Source organism: Schistocerca piceifrons, chromosome 1 (assembly GCF_021461385.2).
Source record: "Schistocerca piceifrons isolate TAMUIC-IGC-003096 chromosome 1, iqSchPice1.1, whole genome shotgun sequence".
NCBI classification, from domain to species: Eukaryota; Metazoa; Arthropoda; class Insecta; order Orthoptera; family Acrididae; genus Schistocerca; species Schistocerca piceifrons.
In genome coordinates, this window is record NC_060138.1 from 653,445,413 (window position 1) to 653,468,933 (window position 23,521).

The window sequence follows — 23,521 nt, forward strand, 5'->3', positions numbered from 1 at the left end:
TCGTATTTCCTCCTTTCATCGATCAATTGAAGTATTTCTTCTGTTAGCTAAAGAACTCAAAACGAGTATTCAAAACAAGAAGGAGGGGAATGCTGGCCAGAGGAGTGTGCTTTCACAACAGTGTATGTCTTCGTGCAATCCTAGTCACGAAGCCTATGTGTACTAAGTTTGATTTAAATCTGTTCGGTAGTTTAGGAGATGTTGAACATACATACACGCATCCACTTTTATAATATTTATGGATTTGCCGACATTCAGTATTTTTCGTTATCGTTTGAAAGTAAATGTAAGATAATAATGAGCCACATATTAATTGTGACTACTGTGCATATATGTATACAAAACTAACGTGAGATTACCAATTATGTTTGTAGGATAAGTAAATATTTCCAAGATAAGTGACTTTATTATTTGCTACTAAATATCAGCAATCATTTTACACAGAACTCCTAACACCGTTATTGGCCGCTACAATGTTTCAGCCGAAGGCGAGAGCATTGAATAACAGTTCAATTGTAAACGGAGATTATTTCCTGAAACGTCTGCTACACTTTAAGCTAACGTCATGGAGGAAGAAGAAGAAGCTTCATTACACGGTTTAAAGAGTTATGTGAGTAACTTCCTTCGCAGTTTCTGCTTATTATACTAACTGTGTAATACTTAAAGGAAAGACATTTACGTTACTAACAAAGTCTTTCCTTCCTACTTATTCAAAATCTTGCAAGCTGGTGGCATAGTGTTTCATTGGTGTTTGACATTGGCAAACATCCCCCACTCCCTCACCCTACACGCACACACACACACACACACACACACACACACACACACACACACACACACATAGACACACATATATACACACGCTGATGATTTCCAGTTGTACCTAAATGGAAAACCAATAAACCTAAAGACAGCTGTCGAGAATCTCAATACCGGTCCGTGCGCACTATCGAAATGGGCGTTGGACAGAGGGTTAACGTTCAACACATTCACAACACAAGTGCTAATGGTCGGTCGTTCTAGGCTTATTAGCCTGAAATATCGAGAATCCCTATCATCTTTAACCCAAAATGGGACGAATATCAACTTCTCTGCTTCAACCAAGAGTCTATGAAAAATATCAGATGAAAATCTAAAGTGTACTGAGCACATAAGTACAATGTGTAAGAAGGCATCTCTCGATGATCTATAAATGTATAAAAACCCCTGCCTCTCCATCGGAAAAAGAAACTTTTACAAACGCTTATACATCGAGTTACTGAATACGGCGACGTTATCCTGCGCTAGGCCTCTCTCAGGAAAGATCACGGCGCCTAGAACTGATTATGAATGCCTGTGTTTGTTCTATCTGTGATGTTCGACTATTTGATAATACTTCACCATCATAAGCATAGCTATCGTGGATGCGTGCAGACAAGTGCAGTGATTTCCATATCATTTGTCTTCTGTGCTGTCTTATCAACGTACACCATCCCCCATATCTCTTCTCGACCTTAGCGCTCTCATCTGAACAATATGGCAAAGGCACCCGTCCCCATCACAGCAAAATCCCTGCTGTCCAGCTCCAACGTTCAGCTATTTTCTCAAAGTCCTTCTCAGTAACAGGAACCTGACTGTGGAAAACTTCCCGTATTATATTAGAGAACTGAATAACAACTCAAACTTCAGAAGGCAGTCAGCCACATATTTACTAAAGCGAAAATTATGATTATCATTGTCCTTGCATGCACTCGTTACCCATACACGTGTTTCTTTCCAACCAGCTCTTCCACATTTCCCAGTATTCTTAGCTAATGCAGCCTTGTTAAATTTCCTTTCTCCAGAACTAGCTATACCATAAAACATATGTTATGTACCCTTGTAAATTATTTTTTATATCTGCCGCTGTCGTTATCATTATTATTATTATTATTGTTATTATTATTATTATTATTACTATCGTCACTCTTAATGATAGCAGCAGTGGTACAAATATTGCCAGTATTAACTTTATTAGTTCGTAGTCTGTATTACTTACTCACACTGACACTACAGAAACTCAAATCATTTGAATACCATTTGTCACATTAAAATTATTATTTCTTATTTTGAAAAGATAGACCGCTTCATCTGCAAGTACTGTATTTGTAGGCACAACCGGTTCGCAGCAATTTGCTTGCATCATCAGGTGCAATAAAACCAAGTCATGTCCAGATGGGAAAAAAGAAAATGTTCAAATGTGTGTGAAATCATATGGGACTTAACTGCTAAGGTCATCAGTCCCTACGCTTACACACTGCTTAACCTAAATTGTCCTAAGGCCAAACACACACACACATACCCATGCCCGAGGGAGGACTCGAACCTCCGCCGGGATCAGCCGCACAGTCCAGACCGCATCGCCCTAGACCGCTCGGCTAATCCCGCGCGGCTGGGAAAAAAAGAGAATAGGATGACGTAGCATTCATAATTAGCAAATTTTCGCTCTCTTGAGCTGGCAACTAACGTCCTGACACCTTGTCTGTTTAGCATACAGTCCCGTGTGCGCACTTGCTGTTAGAAAGTGGGTGACCGTTATTTGTTCAGCTTTATTCCATAGATGGTCATATGCATTGTATGGTTTGATCACCATTACGACATATGGGGACACATTACCTCACCATATGTTACTCATGGTATCACGAGATTGTTCTTTGTGGTTTTCTTTATGACGTCCGCAACTTAGCTAAAATTTGCTGATAATTAACGGTAGTGCATCTAATTCTCTTCTTGCGATCTGAACGTGTCTTAATTTCATTGCACCTCATGATGCAGCTAAAATGCTGCGATACCAATCATGCCTTTAAATAAAGAACTTACAGTTAAAGCGGTCTTACCTTTTCAAAATAATTGTCCAGGCTGTGATCGCCCTGATCTCAAAATCTGCTGCGTGTTATTTCTTAAATATCTTTGGTGCAAAAAAGTTACTGTGTATGTGAAATCGTGATCCGACGTAAGAGAGTGCCTGACGGCCGTGATCAGATCACGTTAAATAAATAAGTAAATACACCGAAGCGCCAAGGAAACTGGTATAGGCATGCGTGTTCAAATACAGGGATACGTAAACAAGCAGAATAACACAAGTCTCTGGCGCAGTTGTTAAATCAATTACTGCTACTGCAATGGCAGGCTATCAAGATTTAAGTGAGTTTCAGCCTGGTCTCACACTCGGCGCACAAGCGATGGGACACAGCATCTCCGAGGTAGCGATTAACTGGGGATTTTCCCGTACGACCATTTCACCAGTGTACCATGAATACCAGGAATCTGCCATCAAATCTGCGACATAGCTGCGGCCGGAAAAAGATACTGCAAGAAAGAGACGAACAACGAATGAAGAGAATCGTTCAACGTGACAGAAGTGCAACCATTCAGCAAACTACTGCAGATTTCAATGCTGAACCATCAATAAGTGCCTGCGTGCGAATCATTCAATAAAACATCATCGATATGGGTTTTAGGAGACGAAGCCCACTCCTCTACCCTTGGTCACTGGACGACACAAAGTTTTAGGCCTCGCCAACACCGACATTGGACTGTTCTTCACTGGAAACACGTTGCCAGGTCGGACGAGTCTCGTTTCAAGTTGTATCAAGCTGATGGACGTGTATGGTTATGGAGACAACCTCATGAATCCATGGACCCATCATGTAAGCAGGGAACTGTTCAAGCCGGTGGAGGCACTGTAATGGTATGAGGCGTGCGCAGTTGGATTGATATGACCCCTGAAACATCTAGATACGACTCTGACAGCTTATGAATTAACAGTTCAAAATTGATCTCGTTTTCTATTTCCAGAGATATTTCATACACTTTCAACCACGACGGATCCAAAGACGGTGATTTTATTTATTACTAGGGAATAACAAAGCAGTCGGGTTCCAGTCTACATTTTTTCTAATTTTTGTTTCCCAAATAATTTGATTTAGTTACCTTCGTAGCCAATGTGCCTTCGTTAAATCCTATTATCTATTTGTAACAGGTTGATCAGCTTTTCTCAATAACCCTTGAATATTCACAGATATAACTGTCTATGTACTAGCTGATTTTTGAGATTTAGAAAACACGGAGAAAGTCTCGTCCACATTCTTTCGCGTTCCTATCACCATAGATATTATTTCTCATGAAACTGTCCTTTACCATTAATATCTGATAAATCATAAATATGTCTTTGGCTTTACAATGACTAAGCTTCTTAATTCTCACGACACGATATTAATTATAAGTTCGAGTTGTTTCAATGTCTGTTCAGCACAAATTTAGTCCTTTCTCGGGCACTACATCTCACGTCTTGTTTATTAGCAGAATCGCCTTGACAATCATCGGCAAAGTTATTATTATGATAAGGTCCAAGTATCTTCTGTCCCAATATTTCAAAATAATCTATTATCCGCCACTCCAATGTATAATCCAGTTATCAGAATGATATTTAATTAGGCTTATAATCCCTAACTTCCAACTACCACGGAAGACTGCGAACATGCGAAAACAAAGACTCAAGAAAGCTAACAATGCTGTGTATTAGTTTATATATTATATTCAAAACAAAACGCAACTCTGTTATGTCTTCCTTGAATTCCCTTTGTACTACTTGGCGTTACTCTATTTCAAATATCTACTCTTTGCAAAATTTTAACTAAGTATTACTTGGAGTTTCAACTACCGTTTTTTGGCTCTTGGCTCATTTCGCATTACAGAATTTAATCTAATATTCGTTTCTGAATACCCACTCTCTAAAGAGCGGTTACAAGGTGATACTTACGTAAGTATCCTGTCTGATTAACGGCATCCATTCAAGTCCATTGTGCATTCCGACGAACTTGGGCAATTTCAGCTGGACAATACGAGACCCCGCACTTCCAAAATTGCCAGATTGGCTCCAGGAACACTCTTCTTAGTTTAACCACTTCGGCTGTCCACCAAACTCCCCAGACATGAGCATTATTGAGCATATCTGGGATGCCTTGCGACATGCTGATCAGAGGAGATCTCCACCCCCTCGTACTCTTAAAGATGTATGCACAACCCTTGCAGAATTCATGGTGTCAGTTCCTTCCAGCACTACTTCGGACATTAGACGAGTTCATACCATGCACTTCTGCGCGTTCGTGGGAGTCTTACACGATATTAGGCATGTACCAGTATTCTTTGGCCCTTCAGTGTAAAAACTAAGAGCCACGATAGTGATAATAACAGAAATACAACAGCTATTAATGGTAAATAAACAATAATAATACTAAAAACGTTGGTAACAGGAGCAAGATATCTAATTGTTTGTACAGAAAACCGTGACATTGTGACATAGCGAGGTCTAAGACAGAGTGGTTCCGACGCACTGCCCTAGCTAGGGACGTTGGGAAAAGAGAAATCTGATGAGAGGAAAGGATGATTTCTTAGTTGTGAGAGGGTAAGCAGTGTGAAAAAAGCAAACGTAAGAGCTATTACTGGTGTGAAGTCGGAAATGTGATTCAGTTTTCCGGTATAGTGAAGGAGACCATTCCATTTCCTGCTACTGAGGTCGACTTGGCGAAGGCGCCTGTGTGGTAGAAACGGACAGAAAGCAGTTTTGTCTTATGGGAACGAATCTTTCTGCTGTGTTGTCCATGCAAGAATGATAATGTCGAGGAGAGATATGAGGGACTGTGCATTGGTCATAAAGCAAATGAGAGAGGAGTTTTAGAAATCTTTGGACTTGTATGCACTTAACCGAGACAGTTGTGCGTAAGGTGCTGACGTTTGATTAGTGTACACAGGAACAACACATGCATTACAACATGTGGAAATTTGGGCCGGCCTTGAGCCGTGCTCGGATAACCAAAGAGGTTAAGGTTGGGTTGGGTTGTTGTGGGGGAGGAGAGCAGACAGAGAGGTAATCGGTCTCATCGGGTTAGGGAAAGATAGCCGGCCGTGCCCTTTCAAAGGAACCATCCTGGCATTTGCATGGAGCGATTTAGAGAAATCACGGAAAACCTAAATCAGGATGGCCGGACGCGGGACTGAACCGTCGTCCTTCCGAATGCGAGTCCAGTGTGAAAGCGGTTAAGGCGACCGCTCGCTTCCACCGGAAAATGCGGGTTCGAGTCACTGTTCTTCATAAATTTTCATTGTCGTCATTCCATCATACAGATGGAGGCGGTTTATACAGTGTTCTCAGCTGAGAATACATTTCGTGTCTTTGGTAAGTGAGCTAGATGGACCTTTACTGTTTTCGGTGACGGTGACACCTGTATTTAATCGATTCGCAGTCGTCCTACCTGAGGGAGGAGATCGGGACGGCGGTGCAGGAGGCTCTGGACGCCGTAGTGGGCGACGCCGAGTTCCAGGAGCACCGGGTCGAGATGTGGATCAACGCCATCCTGGAGAGTTGCCTCGGCCGCTTCGTGGGCCTCGAGAAGAACAGCAAGTTTGTAGGTCTGTTGACTACCAAATGTTCGTTCTGAGAGAAGTTAAGCTTGAACTGCTTACTGTCCAGTTACCTTATTTCCATATACGCTAACGGAAATGCGAAATGGTACACCCTAATCACCTTGACCGAACACTACGAAACCTACACTCATGCTCATAAATTAAGGATAATTGCAGAATGTGGTGCCACACAACGTGGCACTACACAAAACTGGCGCTAATAGCATAGACACGTAGGGAACACACACGAAACAGATCTGTAAGTCCATGATATTGGGGATAAGTTGAGAAAACCGTCCCGAAACACATGTGTTACAAAACGCCACTGTTTCCTTCGCATGTACCCCGACATCAATATGGGATATGATCACCATGCACACGCACACAGGCCGCACAACAGGTTGGCATACTCTGGATCAGGTGGTCGAGCAGCTGCTGGGGTATAGCCTCCTATTCTTCCACCAGTGCCTGTCAGAGCTCCTGAAATGTCGTAGGGGTTTGAAGACGTGCAGCGATACGTCGACCGAGAGCGTCCCAGACGTGCTCGATGGGGTTTAGGTCTGGAGAACAGGCAGGCCACTCCATTCGCCTAATATCTTCTGTTTCAAGGTATTCCTCGACATTGGCAGGTCAGTGGGGCCGTGCATTATCATCCATCAGGCGGAAGGTGGGATCCACTGCACCCCTGAAAAGCAAAATGACATCCCGATACACATGACCTGTTACAGTTCCTCTGTCAAAGACATACATATTCAGCTTGTAGCAAGTCGTAGAATAAGTTAACTTTCTCACGGGTAAAGCCTTTTGCTCGAGCATACGACGTTCTGGTTGGCTTCCTAATTGAAAGCTTATCTTGATGATGCCGAAGAAAATGGCCAAGCCAAGCCCTTCCAGCAATTTCATTTCTGAAGTTTGTTGCAATTCCATTCCTAACTTTAAGTTGGTAGGCCATTTTTCTAACATTCATACGAGTAAAACAGTAGAATTAGCCCTCCATGTTGTTGTTGTTGTTGTGGTCTTCAGTCCTGAGACTGGTTTGATGCAGCTCTCCATGCTACTCTATCCTGTGCAAGCTTCTTCATTTCCCAGTACCTACTGCAACCTACATCCTTCTGAATCTGCTTGGTGTATTCATCTCTTGGTCTCCCTCTACGATTTTTACCCTCCACGCTGCCCTCCAATACTAAATTGGTGATCCCTTGATGCCTCAGAACATGTCCTACCAACCGATCCGTTCTTCTAGTCAAGTTGTGCCACAAACTTCTCTTCTCCCCAATCCTATTCAACACCTCCTCGTTAGTTATGTGATCTACCCATCTAATTTTCAGCATTCTTCTGTAGCACCACATTTCGAAAGCTTCTATTCTCTTCTTGTCTAAACTATTTATCGTCTATGTTTCACTTCCATACATGGCAACACTCCATACAAATACTTTCAGAAACGACTTCATAACACTTAAATCAATACTCGATGTTAACAAATTTCTGTTCTTCAGAAACGCTTTCCTTCCCATTGCCATTCTACATTTTATATTCTCTCTACTTCGACCATCATCAGTTATTTTGCTCCCCTAATAGCAAAACTCCTTTACTACTTTAAGTGTCCCATTTCCTAATCTAATACCCTCAACATAACCCGACTTAATTCGACTACATTCCATTATCCTCGTTTTTCTTTTGTTGATGTTCATCTTATATCCTCCCTTCAAGACATATAGTGTAAGTAATCCACTTGTTCACTTTCTTGGGCTGCTGGTAGAGCTCATCTTCTTCCAAGATTTTTAGTTTCAACACCTGCTATCTGCGAGGTATTAGCCTCACACACTTACCGGCGCAGAGTTGTTTTTGGGACAGAAAAATGATTCGATGCTTTTTTAACTCTCATCGTTTTGCCTATAACAGCAGACACTGCCTGTCGCATTTTTTTTTTTTTTTTTGTCTCACACCTGCCTTTTGGGAGTTAGTTTAGGTGACAGATTAGTCCTAGGCATCTGAAAACAAAAATAAAAACATTTTACAGACTCTGAGATCCACATTACAAGCACCAGTGGGGACCATATTACAGTCACCTACACCTTGTAAACTCATGTAAAAAACTTAAAAACGAAAGAATACCACACCTTTTAATCTATTTGAAACTGTTGCTAGTACTTTCAAGGTTGTATGCATGGTGCTTACATCTATGTATTAACCAGTAATGGTACGTTAATAAAGTGAAATTAACATACCTCTCAAAGTTTTGAACAGGATCTTGAAAAATATAACCTAACTGTCACTCAGTCACTGGACTGACCTGCTTTCAGCGCTCCTACAGGCCAGTAAGGATACTAGTAGATTAGTTCCAGCTGTCACCAATGGAATCAGCTAAATGTTATTAAGATATTAAGGGGGACCATATTTGCTGCAGGGGCCATATTACCACCACTTCCTCTACATGTAAAAGTTACGAAAATATTATAAAGTGTGAGATAAAGAGAAAAAAGTGTCTCATAATGTTACTACACATTTTTATGACTCTTGTTCCTTTATAGTCATTAAGACAGCTGTCTGTTGTAAGATGTTAAACTCTTTCATTATTTTCTTCTAGTTGTAAAGAAAGGCTGTTAAGTGATGTAAGTGCTGCGTAAAACTCAAATGTTTTGTAACATTGTGGCTGACATGACTGGGCATGGATTTTATTGTCTGTTCAATATGGCTTTCTAAAAATACTAGAAACTTGCTTATTTTCTTTTAAGATGGTAAATGATTACTTCAATGGTTTTCGTCTATCTCAACAATGAATTGCGATTTCAGTCAGGTGAATGGCACCAGTTTATCGAAGTATCTTTATTCTAAATTGTAGTTGGTTAATTTTAAAAAAATATGATTCATCTACTTTTAAGGAAAGTGAGAAAAATAATATAAGTACTATATAAATTATTAGAATACAGTGAAACCTAAGCTGAAGATTAACTAGCACTCAACAGGTTCATTGTCAACATCTCACATCTACATGCTAACCCATTTGGATTGCAAAACCTTTTTATGCTGTGGATTTAGGTTGTTTTTGCAATCAATGCATTTGATGGTAAAACAAAACAAAAAATATAAAAACAAATTAACTGTTTTTATTTTGAATACAGTACACAGTTATTATGTTTATTGCAGAGCTGTAATACGACATATTTGAATGCTTTCGCTAATTAACACTGTTTACAAAAGGAAAAACAAGTAACAAAACAAAATAATATTTAATGTTTACAATAGAGAACTCCACCCAACTTTTCTTGCATATTTGCTGTAGGTCAAGAAGGATGACACACTTTCACTGTCAAGAACAAATAATATACATTGTTTAATGTCTTCCATTTTCTTGACCCCAGTAGTTAGTTTCGTAACCTTGTAACACTTTTCATCTGGCAACTGTGGATTCTTCCTTTGGTCAAATTTCAGGGAGAAGTTATTGGTCTGAAGCCCATTAATGAAATCCTTTGCCTCCACAACTCGTGGCATTGATGATTTATAACGAATGATGAAACTTTGAAATATTTAGTGGTAGCTTGTCAGCCCTTGGAATATCTCGTTTCGATGTTTCAATAGAAAAGCAAGTCTTCTTAAAAACTGATAGCCACGACGTCTTGAAATCTACTATTTCATCTCCATCCACCAAATGCACCATGAAATTACAGTTTGCCTATAAGTTCCATTAATTCATGGATTGTGTACATTCTCTCTACTTTCTTGAGAACTCTCTTTATTACCCCAAATACCCTGTCACATGGCAGAAATGAAAGACCGTGGATAGGGTAAAAATTTTCAATCTTTTCAAATCAATCTAACTCCACGAGAGTGGAGAATGCAGGCGGATCACAATGTTGTGTTTGTTCTGTCCCGGGCAGTTATCAGAAAACAGAAGTACGTTTTTCACATCTTGGGCTATATGTTCACTGATGTAGCTTAATAGAAAAGCACAAACTTCATTGGATCTTTTCTCCGCATTCCCTTCGCGATACAGAGAAAAACAGATGACCTTGTATGTAGATTATGTATACAAAATACTGCAACAGTCAACTGGCGCAAGTAGAACAGTCCTTGCCCCGGGGCACGAGGAAGTTGAACATTTTGCATGTGTTCGAAAAATAAATCAGTACTTCTAGGATTAGCCTCTGACTGTCTTTTCCCATCTTGCAGAGCATCATAAAACTTCTCAGAACTTCGAATATGGACAATCTTCTATGCTACTGCTTCTCGTTTTGCTACCTCGTAGAATGTTTTTGACTTATTCTTTAACGTCAGTTCTTCGCAAGGCAGCAAATGTCTACTTTAGGTCTTCCTATAGCAAGCGAAAAGTTTTCACGAAAAATCTTATTATAGTACTCGTATTTCTCTGGCGTGCTAGGATGTTTGGCAATAAAATGTTGGTGCATTTTCTTCACAGGTAGTTCACAGTCAAGGTAGTGCATAGTTCGGCTGCCATAATGACTTTCCTTAATGGTAAATGATCCGATATAATCTGAAATTTTGACAATTCCTTCTGACGGCACAGCATTAACACTCTTACATTTCCCTCTTCCGACTTTCAGTGTCTGCCCATTAAAATTTGCGAATTCTTTTGACTCTGGCATCAGCTACTGCATAAATACTTCGAAAAGCTTTTCTAACCACCTCAAATCGTTTGCCTCCAACGAGGACAAAGTAGCTAAAAGATTTTTCACACCTGCACCCCTTCTCATTTCTTGGGCGGTGCCTTTTAACATCACTAGCTGTGTGTGATCAGTCCTTGCAGGAAAAGGTCCAGTTCATTCTTGCATTCCATGTTCAGAAAACATGCTATAGCTTGAGTTTTGTTGTCTTCTGCAATAACACTGAAAAATCTTCTTCGACACTCGCAGTCTACTCCTGTCACCTTTTACGGAATTCCTTTGCCTCTATAATTCACATGTTCCTCTCCATTAATTTTAGCTTTCTTCATAACGTTTCTTTGATATTCCGAAGAATATTTCACCCTTTTCTTCACATAACTGCTGGTACACGCCACTTCATCCATTTTCACAAGACTACTAAAATCAACAATGCCAATGTCTTCCGTACAGTTGTACCGCACTTTACTGTGGTGCCATCAGTTGAGAAGAAAAATAACCGAAGTCCTTGACTTTGGACGTTTCTGCACTCAGCTCAAACTTGCTACCTCTGTTTGAACAGCAACAAACTATGACTTTGGCTGTTTTCGTGCACCGTCTGGTGGAGCTACATGCAGAGTATGCATTTTTGCCTGTAACTCATTTTTCACCAAAACTGGACTAGACCCTAGATGACCTTTGGCGTTTTACTTTCGAAACAGTACACTAGCTGCATTTTCATTCTTGCTTTACCATTTACGTATTAAAACTTTTAGTTTTGAAGAAAGACTCATAAGAATATGACTTTTTTTACTTGTAGTTAACCTCACTACAGCCTGTTATAAATTTCTCAGTACATGGTTTTGTTAGCGGCTTCGAAAGAACACAACAGTTCGAGTTAAGGCGTTCCAAACAGAACAGTCTCTGTTCCATATGTGTGCTGACTCAGTAAACAATTAATGGTGAAACGACCACACGATTGACAGTGGGTTCTTTAATTAAACGTTCGACTGGAATAGTAAACTGAATCGCTGAAATATGAATTTCTCTCGTAACGAATTGTGGCTGGTACTCATTTTTTATTGATGGGTCGGGGCTCGAAATGAGGGCAGCGTTCGATTGAATTAGCAGTTATTTTCGTTACGTTACCGAGAATGTAATTTCGCATTTCGAAGATGTCATTCGAGGTCGAAGCTTATACTAAAACACAGTACTTTACTGCTGCACATACTTTCAGACTTGTAACACTTAATGACCAAATTTCATCCATATTGAGAATGCACTGCTCTTGTGAAGCGTAGCTCACACATGATAGTTCACAAACTGACGCAGGCGCAATGCTCATTACGTAATACAGCTTTGCCAGAGGTGTTAATCTCTTTACCATACATTAAAGGCGCGAACATGTGGGTGTCTCTTGCAGATATACACTGGAGCGCCAAAGAAAGTGGTGTAGGCATGCGCATTGAAATATAGAGATACGTAAACAGGCAGAAGACGGCACTGCTATCGGCAGCGCCTATACAGGACAAAAAATGCCTAGAACAGTTGTAAGATCGGTTACTGCTGTTACAACGACAGGTTATTAAGATTTAAGTGGGTCTGAACGTGGTGTTATAGTCGGCGCACGAGCGATGGGTCACAGCATCTCCGAGGTAGCGAACAAGTGGGGATTTTCACGTACGAGTATTTCATGATTGTACCGTGAATATCAGGAATCTGGAAAAACTTCAAATCTCCGACATCACTGAGGTTGGAAAAAGATCGTGCAACAATAGAACCAACGACACTGAAGAGGATCGTTCAACGCGACAGGAGTACAACACTTCCGCAAAGTACTGCAGATTTCAATGCTGGGCCATCAACAACTGTCAGCGTGCGAAGCACTCAACGAAACATCATCGATATGAGCTTTCAGTGTCGAAGGCCCACTCGGTTACTTTTGATGACTGCAGGACACAAAGCTTTACGCCTCGTCTGGACCCATCAACACCGACAATGGATTGTTGATGACAGGAAGCATGTTGCCTGGTCGGACGAGTCTCGTTTCAAATTGTATCGAGCGGTTGGATGTGTAAGGGTATGGAGACAACATCATGAATCCATGGACCCTGCATGTCAGCAGGGGACTGTTTAAGCTGGTGGAGGCTCCGTAATGGTGTGGGGCGTGTGCAGTTGGAGTTGTAAGGGATCCCCAATACGTCTAGATACGACTCTGACAGGTGACGCGTACGTAAGCATCCTGTCTGGTCATATGCATCCATTCATGTCCCTTCTGCATTCCAACGGACTTGGGCAATTCCAGCAGGACAATGCGACATCCCACACGTCCAGAAATTCTACAGAGTGGCTGCAGGAACACTCTTCTGAGTTTAAGCACCTCCGCTGTCCACCAAACTCCCCAGACATGAACATTATTGAGCATATTTGGGATGCCTTGCAACATGCTGATCAGAGGAGATCTCCACCCCCTCTTACTCTTACGGATCTATGGACAGCCCTGCACGATTAATGGTGTCAGTTCCCTCCAGCACTACTTCAGACATTAGTCTAGTCTATGCCACGTCGTGTTGCGGCACTCCTGCGTGCTTGCAGGGGCCCTCCACGATTTTAGGCACATGTACCTGTTTGTATGGCTCTTCAGTGTATTATGATTGTATTTTCGAATCACAGGATTCACACTTAACAGAAGTTTCCTCAGTTATGTACAGTTATACGGCTCAGTATCACACAAAGTAAATACAGCTTTCAAGTTTTGTAACAACGACTTACCGAGATTCTCTTGTGGATTAAAGAATTAAGATAAAATAGACCCCTGTGGATATCCTGAAGAGACATCAGTTCTTCTTTTTTTAAGCTTAACGTATTATTTCCAACCATCTATTTCTTTAAGAGACTGTCTCATCATTTTCTATAACCGAATCAGAGAAACCATGGAAAATCTATACTCGGATAGCTTGCGGGAATTTAAGCCACGCGACTTTCAAAAGCGAGTCCAGAACTCTGACACCTGCGCAATCGTTCTGTTTGGAGTGCTAGTTCAGCAATTAGTGGCTGAAGTACTTGCAGTGGAAGCTTGAGTCGTAAAATGCAGAACGATTTGACGTTCTGGGAAGCATGTCGCTCGGCGGAGGGGAGGGTCTTGGTTTGACGCTCCTGACCAGCGTACAGATCAGTAACTTTCGTCAATGCAAAATATGATTTTTTTTCCAACAAATGTGGAAGACAGGACAATTAACAAATCATTCTGTACAGAATGAAACTGCCTTTATAAAGATAAGTAAAATTAAAATGAGGCAGATGGAAAAATGTAAGTAAACTGTTTATTATTTCAAAAGTATTCTCCGTAACTATTGATACATCTATCCCACTGTGAGACAAGAGTGTCAGTGCTTTCATGAAAAATATTTGTCTACGGAACGATGATAGTACCTCTTCGCCAGAAGCAAATCGACGGCGACGAATGTCTTTCTTCAGTGATTCCACAATATTGGAAGTCGCATGGAAAGAGACATGGACCGTATAAAGGATGTGTAAAGGATTCACGTTAGAACTTCTGCAGAGTAATCGAAACAACTTTGGCAACGTATGGGAGTTCCCGGAACAGATTTCGTTGCAATTGTTCCACGTGTTACTTTTTTATACTTCAATATCACCCCATTTCCATTCCCACTCCTATGTGAGCGGTACGCGTCATTTCCACCCCTACTCCCACTTCTGCAACAGGTACGTGGTTCTTACCTCTATAGTGCTTTTTTCGAGATAGCAAGTGACATGTGTGCTAAATGTGGGTGAAATGGATCCAGTTGTAAAAGATGAAACGGTGAACATAGATACATACATTCATAGAGGATTGGACAAAAATACGTAAACAATGCGGGAAATGCATGCTTGAACATAAATTAGATGGTTGCGCTGTAGTGTTTTACCGCTAACGGCACTTGTGAAGTGTGCTCAGTACGTTGCAAGTGTCACTCGTTGTCAGAACGGTGTCCTGTGTGACTGTAAGTACATTATGTCGGAGCTAAGTGAATTCGAACGTGGGCAAATCGTTGATACTCGTACGGTAGGTGCTTCCGTAACTAAGATAGTAGAAGTCTTTCGCGTTTCAAGAGGCATACAGGCAAAACGGAAACACATCATTCGTTGAGTCTAAACTTGGATGAAAGTGAGTGTTGAGTAATAGTGACAGACGACCATTGAATAGGTTGGTGACGAAAAATAAAGAGGACGACAGCTACAGAAATAATTGCAGAACAGAATGTCGCACTCTCAAACCCTGTCAGCACCAAAACAAGATGAAGGCAGTTCCATAAGCAGGGAATTCTAGAGCAAGCTGGATTTCCGAAATCACTTCTTTCTGTTGCTAACGCCAGTAACAGGGAAATGTGGTGCCGAAACCTGCAAGTCTGGGCAGTGGATCAATGGAAGAAAGTCATTTCGTCGGATGAACCTTGCTTCACACTGCTTCCAACTTAAGGCCGAGCTTACACTTGCGAATAGAGAAACATTGTGGGTGGGGGGATTCGGTGATGATTTGGACAGCCGTATCGTGATATTCCATGATCACCTTGGTTACTCAGTAAGCTCGCATTCTGCCAAGGGTTCTGAATCTAAGAGGGTTGGAACTTAAATAGTGCCAACCATTTATTCACAACCGATACAAAAAAGTTACATGTTTGCTCCTCTTACTGTCCTACAAAGTAGTCACCAGCGTTGTGTAGAACCCGTTGCCAGCGATGTGGAAGTCGTAGTATACCGTTATCAGAGCCAGTTCTGTTGATGGTGCGAATGAAGCGGTCTACTGCCTGTCGAATCTCTGGAAAAGTTCTGAAGCGAATGCTACGAAATGGTTCCTTCATCTTCGGAATAAAATCAAAGTGACAAGGACTTAATTCCGGGGAGTATTGTGGATGGTACATTACTTTCTACTCCCATCAACCTAACAGAGCAGCCACAGCTTGCGCTGTATGCGCCCGCGCCTTGTCGTGGAAAATGATGAGTGACTTGCGCAGAAAGTGTAGCTGCTTCTTTCGCAAAGCTGGTGGCAGGTGGCAAAAACGAACAGTAATTCTGTGCATTCACGGGGTGTCGTGGAGGAACGTAAAGCATTTGGATAACACCATCACAGTCGTACTCGAGAGGCGCCATAACCTTTACCATACTGGGGCTCTGACGCACTTTCGACTTTCGCAGCGACCCATAATGACGCCATTCGTTGGATTGGCGTTTCAGTTTTGGCTCGTACGATGTGGCCCATGTCCCATCCAGTGTTACGATACGGTGTAAGAAAGCCTCTCCTTCGCGCTCATAGCGCTCCAAGTGTGTCTTAGCAGCGTCGTAACGCATCCATTTCTGCATTTCCCTCAAGTCATGCGGAACCAATCATGATGCAATTTTTCGCATGCCCAGGCGTTCCTTCAGGATGGGAAGCACAGTCGTATTCGCTAATCCGGTTCATGGGCGAGCTCACGAATCGTATGGTGTCGATCACTGTCCACTAATGCGGCAAAAGCATGCACATGCACGTTTTCTTCAGAGACGCTAGGACGACCTGCCCGATGCATGTCTGACACAGTTTTCGGGCCTTCGTTGAAGGCTTTTACCCAACGTGCCACTGTTCTGTACGGCAATGCCAATTCCCCGCACGCCTCTTGAAGACCTTGATGACACTGTCGTGCTGCATGATCTCTGGCACTTTCAATCTTGATCCAACTCCGTTGTTCCTGTTTGGAAAACATTGCGACGCCGTTACGTTAGACCGCTCGCTCACAAGTGACTGTGTATCCCTCGATTGTGCGCATGTCGATGACGTGGGACGGGCGAATCCATTTGCTCGGAGGTAAGGTAGGGTATGTCAGGAACGTGTGCTATCAGCGACAATAGTAGATTCCATTGCATAGTGTCTCCACAGCAGTGTTGCCACTATTTAAGTTCCAACCTACGTAAATTGGTTGATCAGATCCACCCCATGGTACAGCGATTGTTCCCCACTGAGGATGCCGTGTTGCAAGACGACAGAATCCCTGTTCACACAGCTCATATCGTCCGTCCTTCTTTTGTGAGAACGATTATGAATGAACTCTCAAATTTTCCGTGGTCACCACAGTCACCAGATCTCAATATTACTGAATCTTTGTGGCCTCCTTTGGCGACAAGGTACGGAGGGGAGGGGGAGGGGGAGAGGAGGTGATCGCTACCCATCCACACCATCATTACCAGAAGTTGCCACTATTTTGCAGAAGGAATTAATAATATTCCCTTTAAATCCACACAGAATCCGCATTTGTTTTCTTCTGAATGCCAACGGTTTTCCCACACAGTATTAGGCGTGGTAATGTATTGTGGTTTTGGTGTTTACATATTTTTGTCCAACACCTGTACTTCCTAAGTCACTTTAGTGTGTTGCACAATTACAGTGTGAATTTATTTGAGTAGTACCTAATGTTAACGGTAGGAGAGTCAGAGCGACAGTGAGGCCCTATGATAACCGAAGACGTGTCTGAAGACTCCCGACACATTGGTGGGATGACTGTCGCCCTCCATATCGCTGGGCAACGAGTAGTAACGATCTCGGCTGCTATATCGTTTCATGGTGAGACCCCTTTGGTTTTCACCCTCGGCACCATTACAGCAAAGTGGTACGTCAACCGTGTTCTACGCCCCACTTAGTTGCCCTTCATGGTAAACCATCCTGGGCTTACACTTCAGCAAGATAATGCCCGTCAGCACAAGCCGGGGGTTTCTACTGACTGTCTTCGCGCTTGCGAAATCCTGCATTGGCCAGAAAGGCTGCCGGATCTCTCCCCAACTGAGAGGTTCGGAGCACTGTGGGCAGGCCTTCCAACCAGCAGGTAATTCTGACAATCCTAGGCGGCAATAGGACAGAATTTGGCACGGTATCCATCAACAGGACATCCAACAACTCTACCAGTTAGCGCCAAGCTGAATAACTGCTTGCGTAAGGGCCAGAGGTAGACCAACGTGTAATTGACTTGGTCAATTTGCGAAGCTCTTTGTCTTCAATACAGTTCCCAATTTTTCTGAAATTTTAATCATTTGTTTGTGTGTACATGTACATCACTACTGGCCATTAAAATTGCTACACCACGAAGATGGCGTGCTACAGACGCAAAATTTAACTGACAGGAATAAAAGCTGTGATAAGCAAATGATTAGCTTTTCAGAGCATTCACACAAGATTGGCGCCGGTGGCGACACCTACAACGTGCTGACATGAGGAAAGTTTCCAACCGATTTCTCATACACAAACAGCAGTTGACCGGCGTTGGCTGCTGAAACGTTATTGTGATGCCTCGTGTAAGGAGGAGAATTGCATACCATCACGTTTCCGACTTTGATAAAGGTCGGATTGTAGGTTATCGCTATTGCGGTTTATCCTATAGCGATATTGTTGCTCGCGTTGGTTGAAATCCAATGACTGTTAGCAGAATATGGAATCGGTGGGTTCAGGAGGGTAATACGGAACGCCGTGCTGGATCCCAAGGGCCTCGTATCACTAGCAGTCGAGATGACAGGCATCTTATCCGCATGGCTGTAACGGATCTTGCAGCCACGTCTCGATCCCTGAGTCAACATATGGGGACGTTTGCTAGACAACAACCATCTGCACGAACAGTTCGACGACGTTAGCAGAAGCATGGACTACCAGCTCGGAGACCATGGCTGCGGTTACCCTTGACGCTGCATCACAGACAGGAGCGCCTGCGATGGTTTACTCAACGACGAACCTGGGTGCACGAATGGCAAAACGTCATTTTCTCAGATGAATCCAGATTCTGTTTACAGCATCATGATGGTCGCATCCGTGTCTGGCGACATCGCGGTGAACGCACATTGGAAGCGTGTATTCGTCATCGCCATATTTTCGTATCACCCGGCGTGATGGTATGGTGTGCCATTTGTTACACGTCTCGGTCACCTCTTGTTCGCGTGACGGCACTTTTAGCAGTGGACGCTACATTTCAAATGTGTTACGACCCGTGGCTCTACCCTTCATTCGATCCCTGCGAAACCCTACATTTCAGCAGGATAATGCACAACCGCATGTTGCAGGTCCTGTACGGGCGTTTCTGGATACAGAAAATGTTCGACTCCTGGCCTGGGCAGCACATTCTCCAGATCTCTCACCAATTGGAAACGTCTGGTCAATGGTGGCCGAGCAACTGGCTCGTCACAAAGCGCCAGTCACTACTCTTGATGAACTGTGGTATCGTGTTGAAGCTGCATGGGCAGCTGTACCTGTACACGCCATCCAAGGTCTGTTTGACTCAATGCCCAGGCCTATCAAGGCCGTTATTACGGCCAGAGGTGGTTGTTCTGGGTGCTGATTTCTCAGGATCTATGCACCCAAATTGGTTGAAAATGTAATCACATGTCAGTTCTAGTATAATATATTTGTCCAATGAATACCCGTTTATCATCTGCATTTCTTCTTGGTGTAGCAATTTTAATGGCCAGTAGTTATAATCATCCAGTTGAGATCTGAAGATGGCCTCTTATGGTGGACAGCAGTGACGTTCACCTTTTTCATTTCGCAACTATGGCTTAAGTGAATGACCAGTATCGCTCCTTAACAGGTTAAGACAGTACGCCAGGCTTATAAGAGTGCTGTCTGTTCAGCGACGTGCGTGATCTGCCCCAATGATGGTACGGGCATGCACGGGCAGAGCGCATGCGCTTGGCACCCGGGCATGGACCACGCGCTGGTCTACGAGTGGCAGAACCCACACGTGCGCGTGTGTGTCACCGTCTTCACCATCTGCGCCACGCGCCTGCGCTGACAGCTGGCCGCCCGCACTATCTGCTGTGTAGTCGAACTGACAAGGAACTCATTAAATAATATCCTCTTGTGTGGAGATGGTGTTATCATTAAGTTCTTTCGATATTCACTGTGTGGGTGATTGCGGTGCGTGTTGACGTTTGCGAAGAAAGTAAGAGGTGAAATCTGCTCCTGTCATTCAGTGAACTCTTGCTGTAGATTGCGAGTTCTTTTTGTCAGCTCGCTCTCGAGATGTGCATACTGAAGGGATATCCCACATTTGCGATTCCTCGAATGTCTGTACCCCAACACTGGCCCATCGTCCTGTATTCCCGTAGCTGTTTACAGAGAGCAGTAATAGAATACAATGTTCTGGTCTGCATATGCATCAGTCATAACTCACTCGGCCAAGTTCTCTGGGCTTATCGCTTGAAACTATGGTCTAACGAACGACTCGCCATTCATCAACTACGTCAGGGTTCACTTCTCTGCCAGAAGGGAGAGGTACTAGGACCATTCGTTTCTTTTCAGTCTCTGACGTCCAACTTCTTCCCGTTGGCATTCACGACTATTAACCACCCCTATCGAAATTTGCAACCTCAGCCTTCCATACGCTCGTCACAAACGCGGTCCGCTGGGCACGGCAGGTGAGGTTAACGGAACCGCATTAGCTGATAGGGAACGCAACACGGGATGAGCAATTTGTCAGTCGCAGAGCACCTCAGGTACCTCGTCTGCTGCACTGTTTTCTGGCAGTATCCTTTGTAAGGAAACAAGATTGAGGTAACGAGTGGTACGGCGTAGAAATCGCAAAAAGAGAAGAGAAGACGGAGTCTGAACGTTCAGAACGCCGGTCCCTACTGCCTAAAAGATACAATACTGTCACTCGGCGGCTCCCTTTCGAAAGTCCTGAAAGATAAGGGATTTGGCTCCGGAAGTAAATACGAGTATAACAATTGGAGCGATGAAAGATGGAGCACTAATGTGCAGTACGTGGTACAGTTATTGCGCTGTCTCTCTTCGTGTGTGTGTGTGTGTGTGTGTGGTGTGTGTGTGTGTGTGTGTGTGTGTGTGTGTGTATGCGTGTGCATGTGTCTGTTTCCACTGACGCGACAATTCTGAGTACCAAACAAACGAGGTGGCATTCGTACTGGGGAGACCGGCGGTTCATATCCTTGGCAGGAAATTCAGACTTAAGTTTTCCACCGTTTCGCTATAAATGGCGGAGGCAGAAGCAGGATGAATCTTTTGAAAATGACGTAGCCGATTTCGTTGTCCGTCCTTTCCCATTCTCGGCTTGCACTCCATCTCTAACGTCATCGTCGTCTACGTGGGATTGAACCCTAACCTCTCTTGTTGTTTTTAATCCGAAGGGACAACAGTTTGTGAATGAAGTGAATAAGTATGTAATAGCTTGGAGTCTGGACAAAGAAACTGTTTTCAACGGCGACCAAAGTCAGTTTTCTTATGAAATGACTTCATTGTCGACACTACATCCAGGAGAGGAAACTACAGCTCATGTCTTGTAGCTTGTGCATAACTCTGTACATAGTTGCACAATTGATGTGGATTTATCAATGAGTGGTAGATTAGCTAAGAAGCTCTATATCTTTTTTCTACATGCGCAAGGCACATCTTTCAAGGAAACTTGGACAAAATGTCCAAGAAAAATTCCTCTACAGAAAAATTAACGAAAAAACATATGAAAAGTTAACATGCAATGTTGCAATGTTGGGTGAACATGTAAGTGACTATCTGAGTGACGCATTACTGTGTGATACCCGCTCAGCCAATAAATATGGTACCCTTTTGGATGACAGTTTTCCGAAGAAGGATGTTATGCTCAGGGTATTGACACCAAAGACAAAAAAACATTGTCAACCTCTTTATGCGTATTTATTTAGGCAATATGAGCCCAACATGAAACGGATAATTGATTTTGTAAGACTCTAAGTGAAGAACCACAGGTAAATTGACATGATCGTCATTTCATCAGCAAACTTCACTGTGTACTATGCAGTCAACTTCCTGCCCCGACGTACAAGCCTGTATTTCGATACGCTTGGGAAATACAGTTCAGGACATTGACACACCAATATCATCATTTCAGTATGGAATTAGTGTCGCATTCGATATTGGAATGCTTGAATGCAGAAGTCATTCTGAATGTCAAAAAGTGCCTGTAGCTAAATGAACTTTAGTTACGACATAAAGTCGCGCTAGAGGTCTGAGACCACGAAGCAAAAGTGTGGGCACATCTGTTTGTTAATGCGGAACGGGTCGCTTTGAAATGAACTGATCACTTGTTTAATTTTTAAATCTATCCATGTTATGTGGATGCTATTTGAGGCCTGCGACTGTGTTATGAGATTATGTGGAATAATTTATACTGATACAGCCACTTTTTACTAGCATTTTATTAGCACAATGCATTTCGGCAGCATGCTGCCATCATCAGTTGCATTATACATGAACTGATAGATTATGTACATTAGCTGTGTGTACCACTGGGGTTAAGAATCGAAAAATAAACCTGTATGGAAGGATAAATCTGTTACCGTGTGTACATTATGTGAATTGCATGATTAGGTAATATATTAATACATTTACTTACATTTCTGTTGGCGATTTCATTTTCTGGCACACAGAGGACAGTAACAGGTAAATCACAACTCAGTATTTTCACAAACATCCGTTTACATCTTTCCAAAGAGTTTTAAAATCTAAGATAAACTGCTCACAATTTCAAAGACTGTTAACATCTTTCCAGAGAGCTATAAAATCTAAGCTAAACTGCTTACAATTTCAAACACAGTAATATATACCTGTAGTGAAGATGAGGACTTTTATCTAGGTGTATTGACAATAAGGAGAATGTTACATGGATACTGAATAAAAACTATTCTGTCAATGAAATAAACATTTAATGTAGGAGAAGTTTTTGAAGAAGTTAACAGTATTACTTTCAAGATTCTCATTTATACTTTCAAGATTCTCATTTAATAATACATCTCAATGTGCTGTGTCATGAATGAAGATTTCTAGTTCTTCACATAAGTCCATTTGGTGTCCCTTAATGTAATATATGAATTTCATTCGCAGTGTCATGGAATGGGTGTCAAGTGTCTTTTATGTGGGTGGCTATTGCTGATCTATTGCAATTGTTAGTGTGGTAAGCATTTATGTGTTCATTATATCTTGTTTGGAAGTCTCTCCCAGTTTGGCCTATATACTCATAGAGGGATCTGCAGGTATGACATACTATTTTGTAGACGCCTGATTGTGAGTGTATATCCATCTGTGTGTATATATTGTGTCTCAATGTGTGTTGCAGTTTCTTATGTGTTGTAACTGCAATGTTAATGTCATGTGGTCTGAGAGTGTTTGCTATTTTGTAGGAGAGATTGCCTGTGAAAGGTAAGCAAGCGGTGGGTTTCTTTTTCTTTTCATATACGGAAGGTGGTTTATTATTGTTTTTCCTTTTTGCATAAAGTTATCAATTTGCTGAAGCTATTTGTTTTATTATGCTGAGCCCATCAAGATGTGCATATTTATTCATTGGTATATTGTTGGCTCTGTTAACTAGTTCTCTGTATGCAGCAAGTTTGTGTGTTGTGGGGTGACAGGATGAGCTGTATATGGTGGTATCTGTTGCTGTTGCCTTTCTGTAAACTTTGAAGATGATTGAGTTGTTGTCTTTACTGTCGTTTAGATCAAG

At 42.4% G+C, this 23,521-nt stretch overlaps 1 protein-coding gene across 1 annotated transcript; it reads left to right on the forward strand.

The window, feature by feature from the left end:
* Nucleotides 1-565: 565 nt before the first annotated feature.
* On the forward strand, nucleotides 566-19,825 carry LOC124761461 (dynein light chain Tctex-type 1-like). Its single transcript, XM_047249114.1, has 3 exons — nucleotides 566-610; nucleotides 6,264-6,425; nucleotides 19,622-19,825. The coding sequence occupies exons 1-3, from the start codon at nucleotides 566-568 to the stop codon at nucleotides 19,823-19,825; spliced, it is 411 nt and encodes a 136-aa protein (XP_047105070.1).
* The last annotated feature ends 3,696 nt before the right edge of the window (nucleotides 19,826-23,521 follow it).